At 33.7% G+C, this 18,379-nt stretch overlaps 1 protein-coding gene across 1 annotated transcript in view; it reads right to left on the bottom strand.

The window, feature by feature from the left end:
* The window catches only part of tweek (transmembrane protein KIAA1109 homolog tweek), a 443,660-nt gene that overhangs the window by 335,281 nt on the left and 90,000 nt on the right, over positions 1–18,379 (bottom strand). The window contains exons 4-5 of the mRNA XM_017630557.1: positions 12,197–14,392; positions 11,750–12,118 (exon numbers count right to left, since the gene is read on the bottom strand). Of these exons, the coding sequence (XP_017486046.1) occupies positions 11,750–12,118; positions 12,197–14,392 (2,565 nt within the window). The remainder of the gene's footprint in view (positions 1–11,749; positions 12,119–12,196; positions 14,393–18,379) is intronic.

The following is an 18,379-nucleotide window of genomic DNA, read 5'->3' as shown; positions in this document are numbered from 1 at the left end:
TTTGAGTGATAATTCTCGCTGGATTTTCGACGAACAAACCTATTGTCTTCCCTACAAGGCCTTTTCAGACTGACCGATTCTCAATACACTCAAATAGAAACCAATACACATAAAAAACGCTGTAAAAATTTTCCTTCAATTTTAAGCCAGTAAAACAACGACCTTAAGTTAGCATCAACCGAGGCCATATGTTGACAAGGGATGCAAAATCACAGTTACACAAAAGAACTATTCAGATTTTTCAGAAATCCCTTCAATTCTGATGTAAAATATGATGCCAAAAGACTGCAGATCTCCCATTTGGATGACCGGTCATATGACCGGCAGATGTCTCGTAGGATTCCCAGAGAGTTTTGCTTTACATAAAAATTTGTGTTCTTTTATTTTCATTTTGACTCACTTCAGTGTTGGTTCCTTTAATTCACGTTGGCATTCGGTTTTTGGAATTTAAATAAGTTCTCAGCAAAAAAGTTTGTTTAAAAAAATACATATGTGTACATAGCAGAGAGCTGCATGGATACACTCAAATTACATTTTAAGTCACTCGCTTTCTTTTCACATCTGCACATACTCGCACTCATTTATTTCCAAACATAACGTGCGATAGAATTGAAAAAACATTGTCGGTTGAGTGAGTAATTCACACTATCAAGTGCTCGATTCAAATAACAAGTGCTTGATTTGAAAAACAAGTGCATGGCATAAGTGCTGTAATGAAAGCATCAAAGAAAAATCATTTGTAAAGACAATTTTTGTTAATTTTATTGGTTTCCTAACTGCATATTATAATGCAAAAATGACAACTGATTAAGGGCATCATCATTTGACAAAAGGTGGCATCTTTTGTCAGAAATAACATTTCCAGCAGAAGAAAAAACTGGCCTGTTCGAGGCAAGTAATAAAAGCGGTATTACTGCCGAACTGATGAAAAATGGCTAGAAATTCACATAGAAGGCGATACTTTAATAATTCGCGCAACAATGCGGTTGTGATTGCAACTCGAACAAGCCCACTCTTTCTGACGATGCGCTAGTTGAAGGAGTGGCTATTACTCTACGACTGAGTTTATGCAGCAGCGGCATTTCGCATTTGTGTACCTCCCACCAATTAATTATATCGAAGTCCGTATGAAAATATACCTCAATATTTTTATATCGCCGCAGCTCTGCAGTAGCTTTATCAGTTCTGCTCACAAAGGTAGGTGGTTTAAGAAGACCTGAAAACAGCTCAAAGTTGTCTGAAGGTACCAAAGGTGTATCCGCAATTTGTGGTTCCGAATAAAAATAAGCGAAATCGGCCCAATTTCATACAACCCTGCCTGACATGAAAATTTTCTCCACGATAAGGCTAGTAGCCATTTCTAACAGATTTTGGGTCGCTTAGTCAAAAATGCAAACATATATACATATCTGAAATTTAAGAAAACAAGGCAAATAGCAAAATCGGCTAAAAACGGCTAATTTTTTTCTGCAAAACGGCTAACAAATCGGCTGCCGGCTGAATCGAAATTTCTCCGGCTGTTTGCCATCGCAACCGGCTAAATCTAGCCGGAAAACGGCTAAAATGGCAACACTGTCCGTAACATTGTCTAATACTGCGATGAAAAACAAAAATCATTATTTTCTATCGTCTTGGGGGTATTCTAGACTGAAGTACATTTCTTGAAGGAAACTTAGGTATACAAATTTGTACAATACTAACCACTTTGTAGAAAATTAACCACTTTGTAGAAAATTAACCACTTTGTAGAAAATTAACCACTTTGCAAAAAAAGGCCTACATTCTATTTACTAGTAATTCAATACCGGCTACTGGTATGGCGAGTATATGTATGTACATGCAAAACAGGCAGAAATGAATTCTTAACTTAAGTTTGTCGTAGAGTTTTACACTGAATTATTAAATGCATTGCTTCAGAATTTGTACACGTGCATACATATGTATACACTTGTGCATATAAGGTCAGTACATCGCTGCATTTATGAACTTGTACCCTAATACCCCTGCCTGTATGTTTATGGAAACGTATACAAACATATACATATGTATCTCCCGCTTATGTATGTTTCTGCCCGTAAACACTCACGAGTTTAGCCCAAGAAACCCACACATTGCGCATACATAAATAAGTATGTGTATATACATTTACATATTTTCGTGCATACAAATAACTAACAGCCCAATTCTGTTTTCTTGATAAATTTTTTGTAAAGAAATTTTATCAAGATTTTTATCAAGTAAAAGCTTCCTTCGCATTCTGTGTCAATATTTATAAAACAGAGAGCTCTAAGATTTCCACATTAGTGGAACTGATTTCCACATGAGTGGAACTGATTTCATTGTCACATATGAATTTAAAAGCAAAAAAGCTTTTGACTGCCGTAGCCGAGTAGGTAGAGATGTCGACTATAATTCCTTGTGTCGCAGGTTCAAATGCCGGCGCATGGAGTATTGAATTGTTAGAAACAAATTTATTAATATACGAAATTTATACATTTCACATGAAATTTCAATTTGTCAATAGCATTTTCAATCTTGATAATTTATCAAGAAAAGGGCTTTTGATTTCTGTGCTAGAATACCAATTCTTGATAAATAATAAAAAATTGACAAATTATAAACATTTTCAATTTATCAAGTGCACAGAATCGGGCTATAAAAATGTACAAAAAATTATGAAAGTATACATATATGTGATAACAAAAAATACATTTTTGCAGAAAATTATGGCCCTTATTATGAGTTGCATGCGATTTTCGATCTTCGCTGGCTATCGTTCAACCAGAACTCCGTTGTACTCATTTTTACCACGTTTTTATAAACTCGCTTTCTTCTTTATTTCGTTTTTATCNTTTATCAAGTAAAAGCTTCCTTCGCATTCTGTGTCAATATTTATAAAACAGAGAGCTCTAAGATTTCCACATTAGTGGAACTGATTTCCACATGAGTGGAACTGATTTCATTGTCACATATGAATTTAAAAGCAAAAAAGCTTTTGACTGCCGTAGCCGAGTAGGTAGAGATGTCGACTATAATTCCTTGTGTCGCAGGTTCAAATGCCGGCGCATGGAGTATTGAATTGTTAGAAACAAATTTATTAATATACGAAATTTATACATTTCACATGAAATTTCAATTTGTCAATAGCATTTTCAATCTTGATAATTTATCAAGAACAGGGCTTTTGATTTCTGTGCTAGAATACCAATTCTTGATAAATAATAAAAAATTGACAAATTATAAACATTTTCAATTTATCAAGTGCACAGAATCGGGCTATAAAAATGTACAAAAAATTATGAAAGTATACATATATGTGATAACAAAAAATACATTTTTGCAGAAAATTATGGCCCTTATTATGAGTTGCATGCGATTTTCGATCTTCGCTGGCTATCGTTCAACCAGAACTCCGTTGTACTCATTTTTACCACGTTTTTATAAACTCGCTTTCTTCTTTATTTCGTTTTTATCAGAACAAATTTACATAAATATGTATAAGCACACTATTTAGTTTGCTCGATTTGTAAACAAAGCTTCTCAGCGGTGAAAAATATACTATTGTGAACAACCTAAACGAGCGAAATTCACAATAGTGCTATTCTTCACCGAATGAGTGCCATAATACCAAATGAAAATTCGCTCGATCAGCACTTTCGACCACAGACGAAGATCGAATGCAACTCATAATAGGGGCCTATTTCATTGTATTAGTCGTATTTTTTATCTTCCATTCGAAAAAATAAATTTATATTTCCGTTGTCCGAAGTAGTTGAATATATTTGTGTAAGGTCAATATCGAATTCGTGCAAGCATTTTAATATTTCTTTTGTTTTTGTGGTGTATGCCTATTTTTCATTTGTATCATGCCAGTTGTGTTGATTACAATTTTAAATCTTTAATATGTTGAATATTTATTACCAATATACTTCTCCATTCTGATAGCTACATCGACTTTTAAGCTTAACATTTTCTTGGGCAAACTTTGTTTCAAAAGATTTTTTATGTTGTTTGCGATCTGATGTATATGCTCAAGAATATTTTTTGAATTAAATTTTAAATTAAATTGATTTTCATAAATAAATATGGTATATGCCTCTTTTACAACGCTTTTATCAACTTGCAATGTTGTGTGTCGAGACCACCATTTATACTATAAATATAGCAAAGGTAGTTATGCAAACCTAGTATAGATATCAACCTCGTCGTAGGTATCATATCAAAGACATACAATTAGAAAAACTCTAGAGGTAGATGTCGCCCCGCAAAAAGAAGTTAAATATTGCGCCTAAAAATATTCACTACATACGCTACAGCGGAAATGGGCGACACGCAATTTCTTTAAATGAAATTAATTGCTGCTAGATGTTTGTATTAGGGATGCCAAAATATCAGTAAAATTGGGATGCCGGGATTTCGGGATATTTTTTAGGTTAGGATTTATCCCGGGATTCAAATTAAGTCATAAATTTTATGAATATGAGTAAAAATTCAATATCTGAAAGCATTTAAACATACCATTAATTAAAACTATTTAAGATTTACGATAAACTGATTGTAAAGGTCATATATCGCTAGCTTAGAGTGAAAAGTTGCTAACTTCACTTTTAATGAAAAATCATATTTTGATATAGGATAGATAAATTAAAATTGCATCGTTTCGAAAAGGGTAAAGGTCCTTGTTTTATGTTTTCTCGTTTATATTCAATGAAAGGAAAATTTGCTAAGGCCAAAAAAAGCTCCGAAAATTCGTTAAGGCCAAACAAGTTCGAAATCTTTTAATAAATATTCCCAGTAATAACTTCCTAGTAATTTTTATCTGTTACTAAATCTTATAAGTAGAACTGGTTTTGAATTATTTTCTTAATAAATCTTTACAAGCTTTGTGTTTTGCAGCAGCTGCTTCAAAAGATATTTATTCCTTGGACACAGATGATTTAAATATGATGTAAACCAAGTATACGCGCATTTTTTTTGAATTTATGGACAAAGCCTGGTTGTGTAAGCACTTGAGGTTACGAGACTAATTGTAATGTTTGCAATTGCACATCAAAAGCCAAATCAGGAAGATCTGATCTATTGCAACACGCACGCTCGCAAAAGCATCAAAAATGCTCCATTAGCATAACACGGCAGAAAAAAGTAGGCAAAAAAGGCTGAAATATTGCTATACTCCTTCTTAGCAGAACGTAATTAAGCGTTTTCGACACCCGACCCCCTAACTAAATGTCTACAAAAAAAAAAAATATTAAAAATCAACGCGATTATGTAGCCCCTTTAAACTTGCACATTATTGCCCTGAAATTTAATGGGCTATCAAACTGCATACCCAAAAAAAAATTTAAAAAAAATCTTTGAATGAGTAATGGTGGGCTGACTTTTTAAAATGGTCCCATCGATTGTTCAGCCATTTATTCACATTTGAAAGAGGATAATGCATGAATTAATGCAAGTAAAGACGGTTTATTCACAATATTTCATGTATAAATTTTCAAATAAGTATATTGTCAATGGCTGGTTTACTGTATACTGTGATATTAACGATCTCAAACCAGTTTAGATGAATTCTAAATGTGCTCTGTCGAAATGACATTTTAATATACCTTACGTACATATGTTCCTTTGTATACAATAAAATTTTAATAAGAACAGTTTTTTGTACATTCATTTGAAAAAGACGTTTTAGGGTAGGAAATGATGTTTTTTCAGACCAAGAGGGACGGTTTCTCATGCTGAAGACCTGGCAACACTGGATGTATTCAAAGTTTTGTGAAATACTTGAGGAAAATGGCTATACGAAGTCTTTTCCTCTCCTGCACAATTTCTAAATTGGGACTTAGCAACTTTGCACTCTACGCTTGCGATATTAATTTATTCAATCAGACAAAGTAAAGTAAAGTAAAACATTTTTTTAATTGTATTTAAAAAACCATGTGATTGAGGAACGTATAAATCACAAATAATAATGTAAATACCAGGTACTTTTGAAAGTGACGAATAAAAAAAAAAAAACATAAAACAAAAATATACAAAAACAATTTCTCTAAACATGTTTATTCTACTCTATAAAGAAATGGCGAATGGAGAATTTTTTGCCATTTTTTTTTCAATTTACTATAAATTTTGAGGGTGTAAGAGTCAAACGGATCTCAGAATTGGATTCAGCGGGTCGAAATACATGTTGGTAGTTGGGCCTGGTTAAAAACACACGCCCCTTTTTTTGCCGTTGTTATTATTGCACTTAAAATGTTTTCGTAAGAGCAGCAAAGCATTCAAAGCGGAGTCTTCTAAGCTTGACCTGCAGTTTTTACTTACAAAACTTACTGATGAAAAGCATATTTCGGCATCAAAAGGTAGACATAATCCATTTGAAGATAATGACCCCTATCTTCTCCATTACAAAATATTTGTCGTCGGTCAAATTATAAGTTTTTCGATTTGAGGAAGTTTTGAGTAGATTGATCTAAAAAATTATCTAACTTTTCCTTAAAACTCCGTTTCGTTTACATTAGCGACGCTATGAATAAATTCATTGAAATCTTCTTCAAAAAAATGCTCAGACTGCAATTTAAAAGTACAGCTTCAAGCTTTTTGTTAATTGCAGCCAAAACGGCATTTTACAAAAATCATACTTCAAAATTAAACAAAAAATAAACAAATTCTTACTATCAATTCGATATTTCAAAATTTTCGGGATCCCGGGATTTTCGGGACATCAAAAACACCGGGATCCCTAGTATGTATGTACATATATACTAAACGTGAGCAAACAACATTTTGCTTGCATAGACTTCTGTTCCCTTTTCACTGCAAGTTGAATTATTTTCATATCTATTATACAGACAAGACTAAAAAGTAGAAAATAAATAATATAAAAAAAAAACTTTTTAATATACAACGCTTTTATAAATGGACTAAACAGTAGAAAATAATAATTCTCAGTCCCATAGAATTTGTTTTGATAACTTTTGATTTTCAANAAAAAAAAAAAACATAAAACAAAAATATACAAAAACAATTTCTCTAAACATGTTTATTCTACTCTATAAAGAAATGGCGAATGGAGAATTTTTTGCCATTTTTTTTTCAATTTACTATAAATTTTGAGGGTGTAAGAGTCAAACGGATCTCAGAATTGGATTCAGCGGGTCGAAATACATGTTGGTAGTTGGGCCTGGTTAAAAACACACGCCCCTTTTTTTGCCGTTGTTATTATTGCACTTAAAATGTTTTCGTAAGAGCAGCAAAGCATTCAAAGCGGAGTCTTCTAAGCTTGACCTGCAGTTTTTACTTACAAAACTTACTGATGAAAAGCATATTTCGGCATCAAAAGGTAGACATAATCCATTTGAAGATAATGACCCCTATCTTCTCCATTACAAAATATTTGTCGTCGGTCAAATTATAAGTTTTTCGATTTGAGGAAGTTTTGAGTAGATTGATCTAAAAAATTATCTAACTTTTCCTTAAAACTCCGTTTCGTTTACATTAGCGACGCTATGAATAAATTCATTGAAATCTTCTTCAAAAAAATGCTCAGACTGCAATTTAAAAGTACAGCTTCAAGCTTTTTGTTAATTGCAGCCAAAACGGCATTTTACAAAAATCATACTTCAAAATTAAACAAAAAATAAACAAATTCTTACTATCAATTCGATATTTCAAAATTTTCGGGATCCCGGGATTTTCGGGACATCAAAAACACCGGGATCCCTAGTATGTATGTACATATATACTAAACGTGAGCAAACAACATTTTGCTTGCATAGACTTCTGTTCCCTTTTCACTGCAAGTTGAATTATTTTCATATCTATTATACAGACAAGACTAAAAAGTAGAAAATAAATAATATAAAAAAAAAACTTTTTAATATACAACGCTTTTATAAATGGACTAAACAGTAGAAAATAATAATTCTCAGTCCCATAGAATTTGTTTTGATAACTTTTGATTTTCAAATTTTAGCAAAAGTCATTATAAACAATTTATGAGATTGAACATGAAAAGCGTGGGGCGCATGTAATAGACCTGAATTGATATGAAGTAATATATGTATGTATGTGGGTATATGAATAACGACCGCTTAAAATCGATCTCAAATTTGTACTTTCTCTGTAGAAATTTTAGGTCTATATTGCATGCGCTCCACGTTTTTCGTTTTCAATCTCATAAATTTTTTATAATGACTTTTGCTAAAATTTCAAAATCAAAACTTATCAAAACAAATTCTATGGGACTGAGATATATTATTTTCTAATTTTTAGTCCATTTATAAAAGCGTGGTATGTACATATGTATATTAAAAAGTTTTTTATACTTTATTTTTCATTTGTATCATGCCAATTATGTTTATCACAATTTTAAAATCTTTAATATGTTGATTATTTATTCCCAATATACTCTTCCCCGTTCTGGTAGCTACATCGACTTTTAAGCTTAAAATTTTCTTGGGCAATCTTTGTTTCAAAAGATTTTGTATGTTATTTGCGAACAGATGTATATGGGCAAATCTAAAAAATAGGTACTCTTTCAAAAAAAAATTTTAATTTTTAAATTTGTGAGCAAACCTATGTTTTATATATAGTTTTATTCGTAATCTCTTAATAAATCGATTAACATAAGTGTAATTCATTTTCATCAAGTGCTTCAAAAGTTAGACGAGGAATGAGCATGAAATAGAAAGCAAAAGAATAAGCTGGGTTGAAATTACGCTGTTCAAGTTGTAAACTTTGAGGAAAGAATTTGAAAGTTGAACTAACTTATTTGGGATGTTCTAAATTCAATGGCATGCCCTGTTTTACCAGATTGGCTCCGATTTTCGAGATAACGGTACTTGAAAATTTGATTAAAGTTTAACTATTTTATAAATAACTCCCTCAGTTTTGAAGTTATTTTACTAAAATTTGGCACATAACAGTTTTTAATATTACCTTAATTATTCCTTAAAATTATAGAAATAGGTTAACATTAACATATAGCTCCAATACAACTGATTACTGAGATATGTGTTTTTGCGCAATAACTCTAACTTCATATCTGAGTAATAAATTGTATGCGTGCTATATATTAAATTGAACCTATACTAAATTTTAACCTGTTTAATTGAAGGAGTTATAACGCAAAACAACGTCTCTGATCAATCAGTTGTATTCCCATGCTATATGTTTTAGTGAACCGATTTCGGTGATTTTATGGAATAAATAGTTAAGGTAATATTAAAAAACGGTTATGTGCAAAATTTTAGTAAAATATCTTCAAAACCCAGGGACTTTTTTATAAAATAGTTAAAATTTAAGCAAAGTTTCAAGTACCGCCATCTCGAAAAGTGGAGCCAATAGGGGAAAACTTAGGACGCCATTGAATTCAGAAGGCTCCAATTAAGTAAGAGCAACTATCAGAACATTTGTCGAAAAAAAGTTGCTTTGATACCACTCTCGAAATATTCTGACTAAAAAAAGGAGCATCATTAAACGTAGTAAATCAGGGTTTTTACACACTTCTAGAGACAAATTTTTTGAAGCATTTTACAGGTATATGTAATTTTATAAGGACTATCAGTTATAGAAAGATTTAGATCGTTTCGACGTATTTTCCAAATGTGCCTTTAATTAAAGTGTTTTTGGAATAAAAATTACGCTCAAGATCGCAGAATATTTTATCTTTAAAAGTTGGTTTATTCTGAAAGCACAGCTCTTGCTAAGGTATCAAATTATTCGTAATTGTTTGTAGTATACAATACATACTTAAAAAGTTCTTAAACTTAAATGCTTCAAAAACTATACGCGATAAACCGAAAATTTTGAAAATTGTGAAATGTGGAACTACAGACTTTGAGTTACTTGCCACTTCGTTATTTTTTAATGCACACTTTTCTTACCTACTACATATGAAGTGTACACATAAGTACTAATTGCACATACAATTTCAAATCAGTATATGGTGTGCTTCAAAAGTTATGACATAATTAATTTTTCACCTCTTAAAAATTACATAAAATATTCACTTGTTTCCATTATTATTTTTTATTTAAACACCTATAATTCAAAAGTTATGCAGCAAACTGATCCAAATTTTTTTTAAGGCTTCAAGTATACGTCAATGAATTATATCCAAAAGCAACCAGCTTGATATAGTTTCCAACAGTGAAAATAAAGCTAAACAACACCAAGGTTACCTGTTTTTTAGATTTGCTCATATACTCAACCTGCTTTCGTTCGTATCAAAATATACTAAATTTAAAGATTTTTTTAACCACGCTCTACCAACGAACGCTTACGAGCGCTTAAAATACGATCTTCTCATATTAGCCCTTTTGCGATTACATTTTACCGCGATAAATACTTGAGCAAACGATCGTTAGCGAAAGGATTGTCTACGTTTTCGTTGGCGATAGATTGCGCGCAATGATTCTCTCCACCAGCGCTCTTGCGACAGACGATCGCTTTCGTACGCTCCTTCTTTGCAATGTATATAAATAAGCTCTTTGCATACGATCTCTTACCAATGAAAACGCTCGTTTGCTCAAGTATTTATCGCCGTAAAATACAACCGCAAGACGAGCTAATAAGAGAAGATCGCATTATTAAGCATACGCGAGCGAATTTTCCCACTCCCTGATTTTAAGTATTAAAAAATATAACTTTTAAGTACTTAGTTTTGTTAAACATGTTAGGATCTTTCTGAGCTCGCGGTCTCTTGGGCCGGGGCCCTCTCGGATCGGGGGCCCCTATAGTAACGCCTCTGTATTTTTAGTATTATGAAATGGCTGAAAATTGAAATTAATCTCGTCGGTAAAGATAATTTCTATGTCTGCGTGCCTCCTTAGTAGCGCTTTGAATCTCGCCTTTCTTTTTTTAACAACTATTTAATGGTGAATCTGTTACTTTCAAACCTTGCACGGTACAAAATGAGTTTGATGTTACGCTCAACCCTATAAAAGGACGCGGTTTTGCCTACGTATCCTTGTCTAGTTTGATAATATTATCATTTTAAGCAACCCTCTGATTTTCAGGGCAACAATCTCCCCTGACAAAGCTTCAAAGGGCAGAAAATGTACATTTTTTGCCTTACAAGAGTGTGACATTTTAAGAAACGAACACAAGGTTTTCTCACCTGTGTTTTAGAATCGAACACGAAAAAAGCAATGGGCAATCAAAAGGCGAAATTTTTTGGTAGAAACGAAAACACCATAAGACAACGAATTGTTTTTTTTTTTTTTTCTTATACTATGTCTTTGACTATAGCTTTCCCTCAAATATTAAGTTCACGGACTGTTGATTCAAATCAACACAAAAGCAATTTTTCTGAATTGTTTACCGCACATTTTTATGCTGACTACACACGAGTAAACCGTTTCCTCGTGTGTAGCATTGTTGCTCATAGAAATTCGTGTTGCCGCAACCATCGCTCTTTTTGTTGTGACATAGCTTTTGTTATTTTCACAGTGCTGGCTATCCGCTATCGTGCTGGCTATAGGTCCGCTGAATAAATATTTTGTAGTAATTTTCATGGACTCTTGTTTTTATAAATGAAGTTCCAAGACAGGTTCTCTTTTCACATCCGTGCTACTAACTCACTTACCATTAATTTTAATGTAAATTAAATAAATAATACCTTAAATCAATCAATTAGTGTCCGATGTAGTAAAAATTAAATAATGTGAATATGCCTTTCTGAAGAAATATTCAAGAATGTTTAGGTACGACAGTTATTATTTTATGCGTTGTATACTAATTTAAGAAAAACTACCCAGGCATGAAACGCTGTACCACTCTCAATTATATACACATCTACTGCGTCTATAGAAACACGCGTCATTTTGTATTTAATATCTTCAGCTGAAGGACACTTATATTTGTTCTCCTCTTTGGTGTGTGGACATTGATTGCTCGGCACACCATGATGGCAGTTACGCACAGTTTTGGGAGACTTGAGACAGTTTTCCGGATCCACTGCTAATAGTACCAAAGTCTCTAGGCCGACGACAACGTTGCAAAGCTGAGGCAATGTAAGTTTGCCTGATAATTTTCCAAGCTGCACTTCCACTAGCCAAGAGTACTCTAATGTGTCTTCGTCAAGTGGGCAGCCTTCATTACTAAACATGGCATGACCACGTACCTAGGATATTTTAAAAGAAATTTACCAAATTTATGTAAATCAATTAAGCAAAAACCGATTGTAGTTAAATGGATTTACCTGTAGTGCTGAGAGGAGCAAATGCCCTTGGTTAATATGTTTATCTCTATTAAGTCGCACCACATGATCCGATGTGATCAAATACGACGGACTCACCAACACTTGAAGAGTTGTTTCATGATAGCGTTTATTCATCTCAAAACCAAAACGTTCGATCAGCACAACAGGACATGGCGGATCATTCTCATTGCAGTTCTTCATGACATGTGCCTGTATATCGTGTATGATCAGCGACACTATCACCTCTAAAGGTCGGTACAAACGAGGATCGAATGACTTTTGCTTCTCTTCAGAAAAAGTCACTTCTGATATGGACTTAGTCGCTAAATCTTTTTCTTTCGACAGTAACTGATCTTTTGGATTTGACGTTGTGCTGTTAGAATTGCTATCCCTCAATTTCACATTTGACTGCTCCATGTCAGTGAAATTTTGGTCTTCGCCAAAGATATTTTCTTTTAAATTAATGAAATTTCGCAATACATTGCCGTAACACATGAGTACCGAGGAGCCTATTTCCAACTCGACAGTAACTTGATCTGCCCCCAAACTGGCTGGATCGAACTTATCCTGATCCTGTTTTTGCCAAGAGGACACTGGCGATTTGCGTATTTTAGGTATGCGCATGGGACTGAGCAAAATTTCTTCTTTTTCAGGCGTGGTAATATCTGCTTGTGGATCTGGACCCAGCGGTGGTACTGGATGGTAAATATACTGTATAGAGAGAGCTACTATTGGTACCGTCCAACAATCTATCCAACCAGAGCTTCTCTGGCATATTTTGCGCCATTTTTTTGTATACAATTCTGGACGGCTTTTAACTCTGCCCCCGCGCGTCAGCAGTCGAGCATTTTCATCAATTGCCAGAACAATAGGACGCGTTGAAGACACCTCCGGAATATACAAACTCAAATCCAAACCTTCGCCGTGTATCCAAAATTTCAACGTGACCGTTTTGGGAAGAAAATCATCGAATGGCAGTGCAAAACTCATGTCGAATACGTCGCCGCAGAAGGCCAAGTGATTGTTTTCTTGATTCGCACTGGAACAATCTATCCAATTGTATTCATTGCATAGCGTTAAAATCTCAAACTCATTTAAGAGTATATTGAATTTGCACGTGTACGGTACAAATGCAAGTATATCGGGTCGAGCTTTGCTGGCCCAATCCTCAATGAGATCCTGAAAGAAGCACTTATGCTTGTAGATGATGAAAGCAGTAGCCTTGCAGCCAGTCAAAGCAATGCTCCAATCCTGCGGTGCATTCCAGTGTGTTGGATAGTGTATGCGCACTTTGTATTCGAGCGATTCTAACTCGGCCAGACTGCGATATTGCAGCGATGTTGTGGCCTCGACGTGGAACAACTGCCCTTGAATTTTCGAAGTGTAACCATCGACATGTGTTACCCAGGGTATGGTCAGCTCTACATACGACGCTGGGCCAACAGTAATATGCATGGCATTTGTTTCTTTATCTTTCGAGAAGAGTATATCGATTGTGGCTTCGCTAAGAACGCAGAGTGTTACATCGAAAGATTGATAGCTCCGAAGCTCACCTGGCTTAGGTGTCGGCGTAACTATCAGCTCTTGCCAGTCGGGTGGATAAAAAAATTTGAAGAGATGATCCCGTTGTCGATCTGCCCATGGTCCATAGCTAAAATCTGTTCCTTTCAAACATTTTATGTTGATACCCCACACCGGTGGAGAGGGTTCAACAACATCACCATTGGCCAATATAATCAAGACTGGTTCTTCAGGCACCAATCCAGGCTCATCCATGTAAAAGTATAATTCCATTTGATTGCACATCATAACTACGAAACCCTCGCCCATGTAACGAGGTGGTTCATCAACTAAACCTGTATACTTTGGACTGGGTGCAAACATAACCTTGGCATTTTCGACATTTGCTTTGACGAAATGCATAAAGCGATCCAGCCGGCAAACAGCTGGTTTAGTACTGTAAGTACAGTGCGCCTCCTCAACCGAAATAGACAATGTTGTTGGTGTGAGTCGATTGCCAAACACAAAACGTCCTGAGCAGATATCCATTTTTATAACCGGTATTAAATCACGCCAAGTGGTCGCTTTCATCGCTTCGGAGTTTTTAACGCTTTGCCGTTTGCTTTGACGGGCATTTTCCATATTCATGTTGTGCTCTTTGAGTTTTGACTTTTCTTCGGTAGATAAATTCTCAGTCTATAGGAATAAAGAGAGAACATAAGTGTGGTTATAAAATCATGCCATTTTTAAATCAAGCACTTTTCTCCATTTTATAACACAGCATTCTTCAGAAAATATTAAACTAAATACGTAATTGAATATTTCATTGACCCTAATTTAAATATTTTGCAACAGGTAGAACCGCTGAGTCAAACATATTTCTATATTTGAAATTCATAATCATGGTGGAATCATGAAAGGTGTTGGACATTAACAGCGTTCTCGCTCTTTTCTGTCATCTTGGCTCCATTAGCTAAATCGATGTTTCCTTCTTGAAAAAAGTACATTTAAAAAGGTATTAAAAAAGTGTTAAGCAACTTCATTTCCTAAATAAAAAAGTATTTGCAACTAGGGATGGGTAAATTCGATATTCGAAGCTTCGATATTCGAGTTTTAATCGAATTTTAGCTCCAAAATGGCGAGTTTTTGAAATCGAACGTTGTAGTTCTAAAATTCGGTTAAAGTCGAAATTTTCTAGAAGAAATCGAATTTCATCTTTATTTCCAGAAAATTAACTCGGCAACTTTCTGATTTGCCTTAAAAAAATACATGTTTTCCGATCTGATGCATCGAAATAAAAAATCTATACCCAGAAGTAATAACAGCCAAACCCAATTTTAAAAAAATTTTTGTACGAAAAAAAGTTTTTTTGTTGAGAGGACCCCCTAAAGGTTTCCTAAGAATAATTTTCTAGAACATATTCTAAATACCTTCCAAATTTGCCTTTTGCGGGGTTTCTTGAAGTAAGGGTCAAAACGACCCTTTTAAGCGGGAGCTAATGGGTTAAAATGTTCCACGATAATATATCCGATGAAATTTTATTACATATATCTTAACCTTTTATTTTCGCTCCGACATATATTTTAACCATTGTTTCGAGTTTTTTGAAAACTACTTATAGCCCAAGAGCCAGCGACGGCTAGACCTTCGTTATTTTATAAAGCCTGAAAGCTTCTCTATGTATGCCCCCAACACAGGTAATAACGAACCCTTCAAATTTGGATAGTAGTGGCTTTGGCAGTTACCAGGTGGTAAGGGTGTATAAAATAGCGCCTCGAATTCGTTATAGTATAAAGGTCAATTTTTATATATTTAATTCGTAATAATATTAGAAACTACGTCGTTCATTGCCAGACACTTAGCATGGCCAGCCATCCCTAAACCATGATAAATTGTAGTTATACTCGTCATAATATAAAAGCTGATTTTTATATATGTCACTTGCGGAACTATCAAAAGATGTTTCCTCACTTGCCAGACCGTTTCGATAGTTCCTTCATCTTGCCAGACACATTAAAAGTCGTAGGTGCGAACATGAAGAAACTGATAAAAATTATACGTTTGTTAGTTACTTATCAGCAGGGAACGGATTTTTAGAACCTAAAAACCTATAAAAAAGGCAAAATAAAGTAACGAAATAGGCTGGAAAAGGCAAAATAAAATAGCGAAAAAGGCAGGATAAGGCACTAGGTGTTGCAAAAAAGGCAAAACAAAATAGCGAAAAAGGCACTAGGTATTGCAAAAAAGCAAAATAAGGCGCTAAAAAAAGACAGAAAATACGAAGACCAATAAAAAAAACATTTATTTTAGAAATGTTTATATTACAAGTAAAAAGAGAAAAACTATGAACTAGTTTCATTATATGAAAAATTTGTACTTTGAATCTTTGACTATTTTATCCTTTCGAGTTTTTAACTCATAAAACTTTAATCTGTATAGTTGTAGTAACACTGAACCACAAGTTTTCTGGCAGCATTTTCATTCGATTTTCGCGAAGAAAAGCCTTGAATGTACTAAATGTGTGCTCGACGTAAGTTGATAGAAGCGGGGCCCAATTTAAATATGGAACGTTTGAAACGTTCATATTATCAGGAATTTTTCCTTTGAATTTTTCCAACACCAATTTGGCAAGAGGTCTCTGCGCTTCTATACGCCGCATGGGCAATGTGTATATTTTTTAATCTTAAAAAAAAAAATTGGAAATGCTATAATCACCTTTTTAAAGGTAGAAAAGGCAAAAAAAAAGGCAAATATCTTAAAAAAGGCAAAAAAGGCAACATCAAATGTGTATACATGGAATCAGGGAAAGCTAAATCGTGAACATTTTTAATCGAATATACTCTATCTCTTTAGCAGAAAAAAAGGCAATTTCCATAAAATCCGTTACCTGCTTATCAGAGTCGGCGGTCTTTACTAGCTGAATTCCAATTTCTAACAAAATTTTCTAATGGCAATGGCTATTCGCTATGCCACAGAGACCATTTTTTTTGCAAAATTTTATAAGAAATATTTAACGTAAAATTAGACTAAAAATCTATAAAAAGATTTTATTTGAGAAAAAATTCTTTAGAATAAAATATTTTTGTCAATAATATAAAAATCTAATAAGTTAATTAATAATGTGTTAGAGACTTATGAACTTTTTTTAAAATTTGATTTAATTAAAATTTCGATATTGTATTAAAAATTTATTGTTTACTAATAGTCCGGTCAATTTAGGCATTCGAGGTTACAATAATTCCCACCCAGCTGAGAATTGGTAGGATTGTTCAAAACACCATCATAAATGAAATCTAGAAAGTCCTCATCGAAAATGGGTTTTCGCGATTTTCAGCAAAACGGTAAGTTTATCATAAAATTAGTTTAGACAAAAATTGTAGATCAGATAATTATCTATAAAAAATGTATAAATACTTTTTTTATAAGGGCAACCGTTTCCTATATATAACGACTCAACAAGTTGGAAGAGTTGTAATCGTCATCTATATCTATATATATAAAAATGAAATGTCTCCCGTATGACGGCGATGCCTGACCAAACGGCTGAACCGATTTCAATTCTGTACAGTGCTTTTTTGGACCTTCTGTGTGGAAGGTTTTTTGATAAAAAAAAAATTCAAAAATTTTTGCTGTTGTTGCTAAAAAATGAAAAAAGTTGAGATGTCAAAATTTCACAATTCCATAGAGTTTTCTGTATATTGTATGTCACTAAACTACTAAACGGCTGGATCGATTTGGTTCATATTTGGAACATATATCAGTACCTTGGACAGAAATTTTTCTACCAAAAATTTGCTTGTATTCGTGCCAAGTTTCAATTCCCCAGCGTAGTTGGTTTAACAGATATATTGGTGACCTCCAAAAAGTGGTTTCAACATTTTATTGTGACGTGTGTATGTATTTATATATGTAAATATCTATCATTATCCCAGCGTATAAGAATTTTAGGAATGTTACCTATCGTGTACATTTTTAGTCCCAATATTTATTTTCAATTGGCTAACATATGTTCTAAATATGAGCCAAATCGGCAAGTAAATGCAATTTTTAGGAATATCCTGACCCAGCGCCACCTAGCAAGCACATTGTTGTGTGTCTACAAATAATTAGTGAGTAAGGTCAGTAATGTAAACACACATGTGACTGCAATATTATGCAAGCAAAGCGTTAGCGGCCACTTGCTTTGAAGAAACGATCAAATTGCAGCTTGCACATGTGGGTCACTTTTTGTGAAGACATTTGTAATGTTGTAAGCGTTAGCGGCCACTTGCTTTGTCGAAACGATCATATTGCAGCTTGCACATGTGGGTCACTTTTGTGAAGACATTTGTAGTGTTGTATTTTCTCAAGACGATGAACTCTGTAGAGCAACTGTGAAACGATTGGTTTCACAATTGATATTTCTCAATAGATGAGAAGTCAATATAAATTGAATTAGAGTAAAAGAAAAGCAATGAGACATTACTACAAGAACATTTAGAAAATACAAGACTACAAAATAAAATAAATTATGATTGGTCACAATATGAAAATATTGGAAAGTAACTGAAAAGTGGGAGTGTCTTAGATTTAAGGAGAAATGTAAAATTTACTATAAAAGCAGTGTTTGTGCACTGAAATAAACAGACTTGTTTTGAATCAAGAATCGGCAGCATTGCCTCGTTTTGTTCTAACTTGTCTCAC

This window comes from Rhagoletis zephyria, unplaced genomic scaffold (assembly GCF_001687245.7).
Source record: "Rhagoletis zephyria isolate East Lansing unplaced genomic scaffold, Rhagoletis_zephyria_1.1 Rzeph_scaffold_00090, whole genome shotgun sequence".
Taxonomy (NCBI): domain Eukaryota; kingdom Metazoa; phylum Arthropoda; class Insecta; order Diptera; family Tephritidae; genus Rhagoletis; species Rhagoletis zephyria.
This window is presented reverse-complemented; position numbering and strand designations above follow the sequence as displayed.